General features: G+C 41.8%; 1 protein-coding gene across 5 annotated transcripts in view; it reads left to right on the top strand.

The window, feature by feature from the left end:
- Nucleotides 1–1,217: 1,217 nt before the first annotated feature.
- MSRA (methionine sulfoxide reductase A) overlaps nucleotides 1,218–13,192 on the top strand; it is a 432,124-nt gene continuing 420,149 nt past the window's right edge. For 2 of the 5 annotated variants that reach the window (XM_059177067.1, XM_059177086.1), the window contains exon 1: nucleotides 1,222–1,541. In XM_059177067.1, coding sequence (XP_059033050.1) covers nucleotides 1,406–1,541 — 136 coding nt within the window. In that variant the 5' untranslated portion in view covers nucleotides 1,222–1,405. Of the gene's footprint in view, nucleotides 1,542–3,427; nucleotides 3,527–13,192 lie in introns of all 5 variants that reach the window. The other 3 variants (XM_059177079.1, XM_059177058.1, XM_059177111.1) reach the window with 3 other exon arrangements.

A 13,192-nucleotide genomic window follows, 5' to 3' on the forward strand; every position in this document is an offset into this window, starting at 1 on the left:
TAAGTACTTCATGACGTGAAAAATTCTTCAGTTCTTCGTTGCTGTTATTTCTAACATGTTTAATTTCATACAATCAACCACAAAACAGAGAAAGTCAGTATGTATGAAAAGGCAATAATTTAAAATACACACGCACACACACACACACACACACACACAATGTTTCCTCCGGCAGAAGAGCGATCTAATTTTTTCAAGCACTTAGCAGTGACCAAGCGTAGAAGGGACACCTTGGGGTGCTCTCAGGAGAGGCCTATAGAAACTATACTGCATAATCTCATAGCAAAAACAAATAAATCAAAAGTAAAAACCGAGGCAAATTGCCAGAGGAAATCTAAAATAAAAATAAAAATCTTAAATAAAAACTTTACACTTAATGTTACATGTCTGACCATATTCTACAATATAGTAGAGCCACCTTCCTGTCCTTCTCTTATAGTCCAGACCACATTAAAACAAAAGGGTAACTCACTCATGGGGGAGAGGTCCGGTCAAACTCTTCATTTCTGTGGGTGCTAATCTTAAATTCCTTCCCTCACGAGACTATTTGCCCATTCGAGCAGAACATTTGTGTGAAACCAAAATTTCACATATGGAACTCCCAAGTCACCCATCTGGCCCTACCCACCTTATTTTTCTGGTTGAAAATTTGTCACAGGAACAAATGTTATCTCCCATGATTAGAGAAACAAGGCTGATCCAACAGCACGATTAAATTCATATAATTAATAGTGGTGTTAGTGCCTTCTCTATTTTCCCCCCTGCAAAATGGGTTTAGCAGTGTATTTGTATGTGTGTACATACACATCAGACATTATTTTGAATTATCGTCCGTATTCTGAGCTTTTGGCAAGTTGTGCTTAGTTTTTATTTTGGATACTCATCTTTTTAATAATTTATCATTATAATGGCTCGTGTCAATACATACACCTTCTAGCTGCCTGTAGATTAGGTTGTCTTATACCTTATTGGACACACTGAACAACTGCTAAGGTTTTTAAGGAGGGAACGAACTTTAAAATCAAAGGCTAGGCATTAGTATTACTGGCCTCTGCCGCTGCATGTACTTCGTATCGCAATTAGTGTACCTGTTCTCTGCCTGGAAACTTTGCACCAAAGCCAAACCAGAAATACTCTCTGTTGCCTCCTCGGACCAGGCACCCCCGCCGTCTCCCCTCCCACCCAGGGGTGAGAACACGCCCTCAGTCACTGCCGGTCTGGCCCAAGCCTTGGGTAACCTCTGTTCCCGGGCGGCAGCGGCCACAGCCCGCAGCGCACGCGGCCTCAGCGGACTCCGCCCGCAGCGCGGCCCAGTGCACGCCGGTCCCGCTGCCCACTCTGCAGCGGCGGCTCCGCTCACGACCGCGCCGTTCCGTTCGGCGGCCCGTCGGCCAGCGGCCCGCCCATGCTCTCAGCCGCCAGGAGGTCTAGCCACCTCTTCCACAGCCTCTTTCCCGGCTCGAGAATGGGCGACTCCGCCTCTAAGATCGTCAGCCCGCAGGAGGCCCTGCCTGGCCGGAAGGAGCCGATCCCCGTTGCGGGTAAGGACGCGGGCACGCGCAGAAGACAAGGGTATCGTCGCGGCGCATGCGCGTCATAGCCCGGCGGCTGCGCGTCCTCGGCCCGCCCGGAAGAGAGCTGAGGACTCGACTCGGGTGGCTCCTTAGGCTGGGGTCTGCGCAGGCGCGGAGAGGCTCCGACCGGGGCGGGTGGGTCGTAGCTTCTTCTTTGTTTGCCTTGTTACCCCCTAAAACAGCACTGAGCCCTTTGATGGGATCTAGTATGTTGATGTAAGTCACCTAGAGTGCAAATACATCGGCGGCTCCAATCTTTGGGTAGGAAAAGTGCTGACCCGATTTCCGCTCTTTCTCACAGGTGTGTGTGCCCTCAGTGCCGGCTTCTGTGCCTCCCTTTTCTTTTTCTGGGGTACGATCGGCTGGGATACTGGCCGCTTGCCGCGATGGTGCCGTGTTGTGTTGTCACTGGAAGCAATGCAGTGATGCAGAACGATAAAAACTGCAGTTTTGGAATTGTATCTCAGACCACTGTACCAGTTGGAAGAATTATCCTCAGGCTTCCACTATCCTCCTCCCTGAGTTCCCGGTTTCTCCCAATTGGCAGGGTGTCCCTGGCCCAGTGCTCGCGGGTCTGCCGGTGTGTATCAGTAGTCGGAGGTGTCCGCTGTAGAGTTGTGCTTTTCAAACTTAAAAATGATTTTCTAATCTCATACCAACTCTTTTGGAAAATACAGTAAAAAAAAAAAAAAGAAAAAAAGAAATGCCAGAAAAATCATCACATGGTTGGGCGCCCAGTAATGTTAAACTACTCTAAAAGTCATTTGGATAAAGCTTAAGCCTCAATATCTGTCGTAGACCTGTAGCAGTTCACAGACAGCCCAGGTCCACCAACCAAGGGACCATTGCCGTTATCTTGGTGCAGTGCTTCTCAAAGCGTGGTCCCTACAATTGGTGTTTTAAACAAACCCTCTGGGTGATTCTAATGTACTCCATAGTTTGTACACCATTGCTTTGGAGCTGTTGGAGGATTAAACGGTGATTAGTCTTTTACATATGGCTCAATGCCAAGATAAATCCTGCATTTAAAAATTCCTAGGAATTCTGTTTTTCTTTCCCTTAAAGAATTATTGAGTGATAGGAGGAGGTCATAGTGAGGTGAAAATATCATACACAATACTGGGTTATCAGCATGAGTTTGGAAAAGGTAGAAGTTTTTTGGATGTGGGGCAGTTTGGAAACGGACTCTGTAACTTGTTCCTCCATCTACATTAGCAGTTTTGCGTCCTGTGTCCCCCCTCCACTTCAGCTCCAACTCAGGGCAGCCCTAAAAGTTTATTTTTGATTCAAATTCAGAGAATGAGTTTTAAGCTTAAAAATAAATTCTCTTTTACAAATCAGTATTCATAATCGGATACTTAGAGTCAGTGCTTTTTCATTGCCGAACACCCCCAGCTTGTACTAAACTTCTTTACACACCACATTCTCTTTGATATGCCCTCCCAGACATCTAAAAAACAACAAATGAACACAAAAATCTTGATCAGATTTGCAAACTGGTTCAAGATCAACTTTGACCAAAATGTAGTTTTGCTTAATCTCAATCAAAGTCTTCCCCATCACTTACCTGATACATAAATGACATTTTTGGTAAAAGATTAACCAACATGGCAGAAATGAACCAATGATTTATTTGTCACATCCACCTGGTAACTCTAATGGCAAACCTCGGGGTTTGGTTCTCTTCCAGGCTCTTTTTATACAGTCATACATACATCTCTGTATCTGGACCAGTAAGCTGATTTTTTTTTTTGGTGGAGGGCCAAGCCTACAATGCATATGCATATGCAATGCATATGTCCTTATTGCTCAGCTGTTGTAACTCTTTTCCTCCCCAAATATTTCAGTTTTAGATTGTGGCCTTTCCAATCCCCACTCCTGGTATAACTCTTCCCCTGGTAGGTTGGTGAAGGTTCTGACTGGCCCCAGAAATGGGGATTTTCACCTCCTTGGTAAGTTTTAGTGGCTGTACGCTTGAAGCTTATGGACTTAATAGTACTGTTTTGAAAGTCAAATTCCTCTCTGTCCCAGCCTCCAATCTGTTTAGCAGCCCTTCACTTCTCCTCATTATCTCTGCCTGTTGTTAATCATACCCGGACTTTCAAAAGTTCTGTGACAGAAGCATCACCTTTTGATCTTAGAAGATAAGCCCTATTTAGTGTCTTTGCTTCAGCCCAGTACTAAGCTCTTTGTGCTCTATTACCAATACTTTTGGTGTGAGGAGTTAATCATGGTAGCTTTAATCCGACCTTTTTTTTTGGTACTCCTAAGGAAACTTACACCCTTTTATAAACTATGGCCTAATAGTAGATTTCAACTTTGTGAGAGGGTAAGATTCAATCCTTCAAATTTCTGTAATGTTTAATTTCTCCCAGGCTACCTGTAGTGAATGAAAAGATGAATAGTCCTGTTCTGGGTGATTGGTCACAACTAAACTTGGACTGGACTGGCTCCTTTGAAGCGCACTGTGTTCAGGTTCATGGGCAGTCCTGGACAGCACTGTCTGGCTGGCAGGGCATGCATAGTTTGCCTGTTCTTGTATGTGGAGGTGGTCTCTCTCTGTTTCTGTGCCTGTCTATAAACCAATACTCATAGAACTTTGGGACTGAAGGAAGAGTGGAATTCATGCTTGTTGAACTGAATTGGTGGGCAATTAATTGCTAGAGATAGGCAGGAGGTGGAAGGCTTATAATGAAAATCTTATAGTGAAAACCCATGCTGTTGAAATGTAAGTTTATTATAGTTAGAACTAATCTTATTTCCAGTGAATTAATTCCTGTAAAAGCCCAGTTTTTATTTTACTCGAGTGGCACCTTAAAAATTTTTATTTTCTTGCATTTTGGAAATATTGCAAATCTGCTTTTTTGATCAGGTGTTTGGGATTTGGTGATATCATTCAAGATAACATTGACAGCTCATATTTAATCTCTGATTTCCTGGGCTTATAGTCTTAGATAGTGTTCACTATTACTTGTGGTTTTTTTTATCTGGAGAGGGGAAGAGATGTAGAACACCTGCTCCTGGTGTACTCTTTTAAGAACTTTAAATATAAATAGAAAAACAATAGAACAATATGGGTAATCCCCAAAGTGGCTTCTTGAAAAATAATTGTGCTGTAATAATGAAATTTATACATTGTAGCTATCTAATAAAAAAGGAATAAAATACAAATACACAAAATAAGAACTGAGAAGGGGGAGTAATAGAAGTAGAAAACTTAAGGAATCATAAGAGACTATTTAACTCTTCGAAAATAAATTTGAAAATTTGGATGGAATAGATAATTTTTAGGCAAATATAATTGACCCAGATTGATACAAGAAAGATCCCATTCTGTTTTGGAAATAACAGAATGATTTTTCTAGAAGAAATGAAGTCATCAAAGAGTTGCCTCCTCTCAAAGCATCATGTTCAGACAATTTCACAGGCCACTTCTGCTACTCACAACCCTGAGATCATGACCTGTGCCAATATCGAGAGTCAGAGGCATACTGTTTACCACAGTGGCTGCACCACTTTGCATTCCCATAGGCATACATGAGGGTTCCTTTTTCTCCACATCTTCACTAACGCTTGTGTTGTTTTTGTGTTTAGCCATTCCAGCAGGTATGAGGTAGTATCTCATTGTGGTTTTGATTTGCACTTCCTGATGATGAGGGATGTTGAGCATCTTTTCATGTGTCTCTTGGCAATCTGTATGTCTTCTTGGAGAAATGTTGTTCCTGTCTTGTGCCCGTTTAAAATTGGATTATTATTTTTTGGTGTTGAGAAAATTTTCATCTTTTTATAACTTGTGTCTTAGTAGATTTTTACTAAGATTCAAGAAGATTCACACCTTCAAACTTCTTTTATGTGAAGCTTTTCCAAGGCTGCTTAAAGTGGATCAAAGCATGACTAGGCCTACTCTGGGTGATTGGTTGTTATTTAACGTTGTTTTGTAAGTGGTAGTTAATGTAGTTAGATAGGAGAAGGCAATTAGAGATGTACAAATTGGAAAAGAGAATGTAAAATTGCCACTAGTTTGTAGATCAGGACATTATATACCTGGAGAATCTAAGAGAATTAATAGTAAGGTATCAACTTACTAGACAACAACCAGTAGCTTTCCTCTATGCAAATAACTTGTTAGAAAATATAATGAAGGAACACACCCCGTTTATAACAGCAATGAAAAAAGTTAAAATTTATGTATTAACTTGGCAAGAAATATGCAAGACCTATGTGAAAAAAACTTCCAAATGCTACTGAAAGACACAAAAGAAGATTTGCACAAATTGTAAAGACATACCAAGTTCTTGGATAGAAGGAGTGAACAGAAAACTTATATCAGTTCTCCCTGTAAGTTAATTTATTAAGGTAACATGGTTTTAATAAAAGTACTAATATTTTTTTGTTTTATTCTAGAGCCAGGCACACTAATTAAAAAAAAAAAAATCATATGGAAAGAAAAGAGAAAGAGTTATGGTGACGTCAAAGAAGAGCAAAGAGGGGCAGCTGGCCCTACCACACAGTAAAAGTGAAGCTTCATAACTTGATCACTGTGATACTGGTCCACGAATAGATCCATGGGATAGGATAGAAAGATCAGAAATTCTTAAATATGTATGGAAATATAGTATATCATAAAGGTGATATCTCAAATCAGTGGGGAAAAGATGGACCATTCAATAATAAATAGCTATGGGAAAACTGGATAGCCATAAGGAAAAAAAAAAAAAAAGTTGGATCTGTAGTTTACATCGTAAATCAATAATTTCCCAAACAGACATTTGATGATAATAGCTCATACTGATTGGGTGTGTACTGTATATCAGGCACTCTAGTAACTACTTTACATTTACTGAGATATTTAATCCTCATAGTAACCCCCTGGGTTAGTAATTATTATTAACCCCCTTTATTGATGTGGAAAATGAAGCCCTTATGGGTTTGGTGACTTATCCAAGGTCATATAGCTAATAAGTCATGGAGCTGGGACATGAATGGGGGCTGTCTGGCTCTAGAGTTTGTGATTTTAACTACTGTACTCTACTGTTTTTTTCATTTAGTTACATGTGAAAATGAACCAATTCAAGTGTGATAAAGGGAGATTTCCTTTATAATCTAAAGGAAATAATCTTTATAATAATCTTTAAAATCAGAAGACTTAAAAAAACTGATAAATTAGATCACATCAAAGTAAAAATCTTCTCATGGCAAAGATTACCGTAAGCAAAATCAAAAGGCAGACTGGGGTAAATATTTGCAACTTACAAGTGAAGGACTATTCTGCCTAATACGTAAGAAGCTCCTAGAAATTAATAAGAAATCACCAACATCCGTTAGAAAAATAGGCAAGGTTATGAACAGTTAGTTTACAGAAAAGCAAGTACAATGGCTCTTAAACATATAAAGGGGTGCTCAACCTCACTCATAATGAGGAGGATGCAAACACCATTTTTCATTTTTCAGATTGGCAAAAATCCAGAACTTTGATGGTACATTCTGTTGGTAAATCCTTAAGGAAAAAGGCACTCTTGTACATTGCTGGCAAGAGTGTAAATTGGCTCCCCTCTTACGGAAGGCAATTTGGCAATATATGCATATACCTTTTGACCCAGGAATTCAATTCTGGGAATTTATCCTACAGATACACTTGCACGCATGCCAAATGATGACTATCCCAGGTTATTCACTGCAGCTTTGTTTGCAGTAACCGAAGATTGGAAACGACCCAAATACCTATCAATAGGGGCTAGTTAAATAAATCGTGGTTCGTCCTCACAATGGAATATGCAGCTGTAAAAAAGAACGTGGAAAAACCTATATGAATGGGTGTGGAGAGATTGCCAAGATATAGTGTTACGTGAAAAAGGCAGGGTCGGAACAGTGTTAATATGGTATGCTAATTTTTGTGTGAACAGGGAGGAAAATAATAAGATGTATGCACAAAGAAACTTTGAAAGGTTAGCTAAGAAGCTAATAGTTGGGGAGAGGGCTGTGCGGGTTGCCAAAGGTGGATGGGACACACAAGTGGGAGACTTTCCTTCATGATTCTTGTCACATGACTGCATTATTGAGTTAAATAACTCTGCTCTGAGGATGATCTCTTTCTGAGGTTTTTAGTTTAATTGACCACCTTTCTATCACTTTTGTCATCCCTATTTCAAGTTCTTATTCTTTTTTAAATTTTGCTCTCTTTTTCTTGTCAAGTAAGTCTTTTTTTCTTCCCCAACTTGCTTTTGTAATCAAAATCTACATTTTGGCGTGATTTAAAAAATCTAAATTTAGAGGGTGAAATTGGAATAAGTTAATCCAAGTCATTTTACATTTCATAAATATTCATTTTTATTGAAGCATCAATTGTGGTGGCATCATTTATACAAAGAAAAGATCTTTGGGGACAAATTCCTTCCACTATTATGTAGAAGGCATTATGTGTGTTTCTTTTATTTTGAGTGATGTACATAGATTTTGAAAAGAAAATGATAGAAAACAATTTTCCTTTTAGAAAAATTTTCCCCAATGTGTGATTAATTTCTAAATTGGAGGACACGGAACTATTATTTCTCCTCTTTGCATCTTGTTTCAAGCTCTTTATTTTATCCTCTGTTTCAGAACTCTCAGTGTTTCCCTGAAGTCCCTAGGATAAGGGTATTCCATACCTCCCATGATCTGGTCCTTACCTTCCCAGCCTTTCTTCCTGCTGTGCCCTTACAGAATCCCACCCTCTGACTAACATGTGTTTCAGTGTTTTGTGTCTGGAATTGCTCATGTGATTCTACCCAAGTGGGTTCCACATGCCAGTGTTTTCATTTAGTCATTCATTACATGTCTGTTAAATGCCTGCTTAGGTAAAATACTATTTTCCATATATTCTTTTTTTAAAAAAAAATTTTATTTATTTATTTGACACAGAGAGAGAGAGAGACAGAGAGAGAGAGATCGAGATCACAAGTAGGCAGAGAGGCAGACAGAGAGGAAGGGAAGCAGGCTCCCTGCTGAGCAGAGAGCCTGATGCGGGGCTCGATCCCAGGACCCTGAGACCATGACCTGAGCTGAAGGCAGAGACTTTAACCCACTTAGCCACTCAGGCGCCCCTTTCATAGATCCTTATCATACCTCATCCTCAAAACTTGCCCTGACTGGATTCTGTTTCTCCTATAAATGCATCCCTTTTTTCTCCAACCTAACTGATCCTCTTCTCTTCCCTTTTCTTTCTTTCTCTTTTTTCCTTTCTTTTCTTTCCTTCCCTCCTTCCCCTCCCCTTCCTTCCTTCCTTCCTTCCTTCCTTCCTCTCTTTCTTTCTTTCTTTTTTAAAGATTTTATTTATTTGACACAGAGAGAACACAAGCTGGAGGAGAGGGGGAAGCAGGCTCCCCATTGAGCATGATGCAGGCTTGATTCCAGGATCCTGGGATCATGACCTGAGTCGAAGGCAGATGCTTAACCAGCTGAACCATGCATGGGCCCCAATCCCTTTCTTTTCTTCTGGACAAGTAATGATATACGGTTTCATGAATCCTCCTTTTGGATTTTTCATTGTTACTTAGATGTCGTGCTGCTACCCAGGTTATTAAATCTGTCTTGTCTCCTCATATGAAGGGGAGCTCCCTTGAAATGTGGCTGTCCAGAGGGAGGGGCCATCCTTTACTCCTTGAAGGGAGGGGCTGGCTATGGTTGATACTGTTTTATCTTTTAGTCTGTAGTATTTCACGGAGGATACTACCAACATCAGGCACTCATTTATGGTTTGTGGATATTGGGGAAAGTATGACTAATGCTGGTTGAAGGTGGTCTTTTTGTTTGACCTTTTCTAGCCATTGTGATACAGAGAAGCTAACATAGCTGATCTTTTGTCCCTGAGGTATATATTCAAAATTGGTTTTTCACTAATAGTAATAGATCTGGACTGATTTCAGACTTTCTTCTCAGTTACTTTTGTCACTGGTAGTAAACTTTTCTGTTGGCCAGGATGAATGATGAGGATCTCCTCATCTTTAAATCTCTAAGCAGGGACTTGCTAGGAATCTGCCGCAGTGGTTGGGAAAGAGGTGTCCTGCTCAGTACAGCCTATGGGGGACCCTGGCCTGCTTCTTTCAGGATCGGGGTGGCAGTGAGTCCCTACTTCAGCTGGGGGAGGGAGGAGAGTGAGGACAGCTGAGGTGAGAAATGGGAAGCTGTTTGGATGAGGAGACACCAGGCTGTGACATGGGCCCCAAGAGAGCCAGTGGGCTCCATGCCCTTAGCAAGAACCAGAGAGGAGCCTCTTTGCTGGGCTTGGTCTGCCCCTTCATAGACCCCAGTGTCTTGCCAACCATCACCCCTGCTGCCTTGGTAGATGGTCAGATGCCTTCTCCTGCCACCCGAAACACAGCAGGCTGACAGTAAATACTTGCGGAATGACTGTAGCATCTTAGGTTGTGAGCTCTGAGAAGTGGACCCCTATGAGCACTAGCGTATGTAATAGACATCCACATATTATGTATAATGGCACATAGTAGGTAGTCAATTAATGTCTGAATGCAAAATGGAGAGAACAGTGTACTGAGGAAGACAGGAAGGGTAGGGTTTTGGGGCCTTGGGATTGTCAATGTTTGCTGGTTTCCAAAATGTTAAAGGATTTTCCTCCCATACCAGAAAACTTTATTAGCTGGACAGAATTTCTGCAGCCAAATGGAAATGTATGTGATGAGGAGTTGGCCATACTTGAGTGTCCCATCTACCCTGTTACACGATGGCAGTTTTTTTTACTTGCTGTTTCTCTTTCCTGAGTTCAGAGCATCAGTCTAGGCTTGGCTTCACAGAACTGAGTTTCTACCAGGCTTCCCAGAGATTTTGTTACAGCAGACTTCAGCTGGGCCTGGGTTTGTCATGATTTAGTGGCTCCTTTTTTTAAACTTGTATCTAAGCTAAGAGTTAGTAAGAGGTTGGTGATACCTGACAAAGGTCTTATCTTTGAATAAGCAGAATTGGCATTTGCTGGCATCGCCCACTTCACTTCCCTCCTTTTACTGCTGCTTTGCTCTTTCTACTCCTCTTTTCATGGCCAGCTTCTTTCCAGCCGCTCTGGCCTGCGGAGGGCTCCTGACTTCTGGATCTCATCTTGCAAGAGTTCTGCTTTTCCATTTCCATTTTCCCATGAACTTCTAGGATGTGAAGTATGGAAGTTTAGAATGGTTCTAAACTTCTAAAATCAGACTTACCATTTTGCCTTCAAAACATTGGGTACGTATTTTAATTTCTCCATTTCAGTCAATGGCACTGCTATACCCTCAAGTCCCCCAAACCTTAGGTGTATTCATTTCTGAACCTGGCTTTGTATTTAATATGTCCCTCTTCCAATAAGTCTTGATTGTTCCTTGTCTTCTCTTAGTGAGGGTTCTCCAGAGAAACATAAGCAGTGGGATATCTATATATCTATATGTCTATATAGATATATTATGGAAATTCATTATGAGGGATTGGCTCACATGGTAATGGAAGCTGAGAAGTCCAGGATCTGCCCTCTGTAAGCTGGAGGCCCAGGATAGCTGGTGATGTGGTTCTAGTCTAGATCTGAAGTTCTGAGAACTGGGGGAGCCAGTGGTGTAAGTCCTAGTCCCAAGTCTTAAGGTCCGAGGGCATTAGAAGATGGAAGCCCCATTTCAAGCAGAGAGAGCACATTCACCCTTTTCCTACCTTTTTGTTCTAATCTGATCAGATTGGATGGGGTCTCCCCAACCTGATGGGCATCATCGTTTTTACCCAGTGTACCCATTCCAATGCTAATCTCATCCAGAAGTACCTTCACAGGCACACCCTGAAATAAGGTTTTACCAGCCATCTGGGCATCCATTAGCTCAGTCAAACTGACACATAAAAGAACCATCACACTTCGCTTGGTCTCTGCCTTCATTCTCCTCAGTCTGCTGTGACCACCACTATCAAACATCTGTTTAAACCTTAAATTTTGTACTATCACTGCTTGGGAAATAATGGTGACTGTAGTGATCGGTGTTGTGATTGTGCATCAAATCGGCGTGAACTCGGGTGCATCAAATTGAACACAACCCAAGGAAGTGTTGAACGCGAAGAACTCTAAGCAAGGAGACAAGGAGATAGCTCTCAAAGCACTGCCTCCCCATGGGGTTAGCCCAGGAAGCTTTTATTCTGTGTTTGAGGGTGGGAGCAGGGAGCTTGCATATGCATTAAGGAATTTACACTTCTTCTGTTCTTAGGCCCTTGGTTCAGTTGCTCATGCCTAGCATGTCAACATGCTAGTGCACACATTGCTCAAAAAATGGCAGGAAGCTCCACTCATAGAAGGAGATCCTAGTATTATAATGAGCTAAAGGTGACTCAGGACAGCGTGGGGGCTTCTGCACAAGTCCTCAGCTCCCAGCCCACTCCAGCTGGCTCATGCATGGGGCTATCAGGCTCACCTACCTAGCTCATCTCCTTGGCAGGAACTGCCAGTTTTCAAAAACAGAACCCGTTCCTTCCCTGCTTTTGTCCTTCCCTTCTCCTCCCTTCTACTGATAGCTTGCAGCCGTTTGATTTGAGTAACTTCTGTTGCACCCTAGCTAACATGATGACACTCTTCATTCTGGAGTTAGAAACTTCCTCTACCTTGCTGCTAACCTCGGTGTTCCTGATCTCTGTACGCCACCGCTGCCCGCCCCCCACCCCGACTCTACTCTTTGTTCCTTCCTTCTAGGACGTTTGCTTTCTTTCTCACAGCCCATCTAAATCTTCTCGGATCTTCCAAGGCTCAGCTCAGTTCTTCCCCTTCCATGCTACCTTGTGGGGGTGGTTTCAGCTTTGCTCTTAAGAGTTTGATGTGGAGTGATAGCTCTGGGGCCTCGTTATGCACTTTTATTGTGTCTTCTCAGGGAGGTGAAAGTTGAAACCCTTTTAGTCTCTTTGGAGGTCAGGGATTGCTCTTCTTCTCCCTGGTGGTTCCTGAGCTCAGTCTGGGTATGGTGCCCTGCTGGCATGGGCCAAGGGTCTTGGTTACGATGGCTAAGCTGCTGCTTGGTTTTCTGGTGTCTTTCTCCTGGATGTCCCACCAAAGTGCCCTTCCTTTTTGGTGACATAGATACTTGATGACTTTGATTCAGGATCCTGTTAAAAGGTAAACTGAGGCACATTACATTTTTTTGAGTTTCTTTGAGCCAAAGTTGACTTGAATTGGGCAGCATCCAATCTAACAGACAGAAAGGAGCTCCAAGAAGCTTGTACAAAAATGAAGGACTTTTATAGGTGAAGGGAATGGCAACAAGGAAGTTAGATTAGGTAAAAAGCACATTGGTTATTACAAGGATATGTCCTTGTAATGGCAGACTACTTAACTGGTGTTGATCAGGCAATTACTGATGGACTGACTGGTTTAGAATTTCATTTCTGGGAGAGCCAAAACTGTACCCAAGTTAAGTCTTGGTTTGGTGATGTAGGTCTCCACCTAAGTGATTCCATTTTGAGCCAAATGTCTTGTTTTATTTTTTAACAATGCCAGATGCTTGACTTTACCTTGACCCAAGACCAGCATATCCTCTGGGTTAGCTGGGATCTCTTCTGTAAGCTTGGTCTCTTATAAAAGGTCAAATAAGGTTATTGTCCTTCATAAAGAGAAACATGGTCCCTTATATTTCTGTAGG

This window comes from Mustela lutreola, chromosome 1 (assembly GCF_030435805.1).
Source record: "Mustela lutreola isolate mMusLut2 chromosome 1, mMusLut2.pri, whole genome shotgun sequence".
NCBI classification, from domain to species: domain Eukaryota; kingdom Metazoa; phylum Chordata; class Mammalia; order Carnivora; family Mustelidae; genus Mustela; species Mustela lutreola.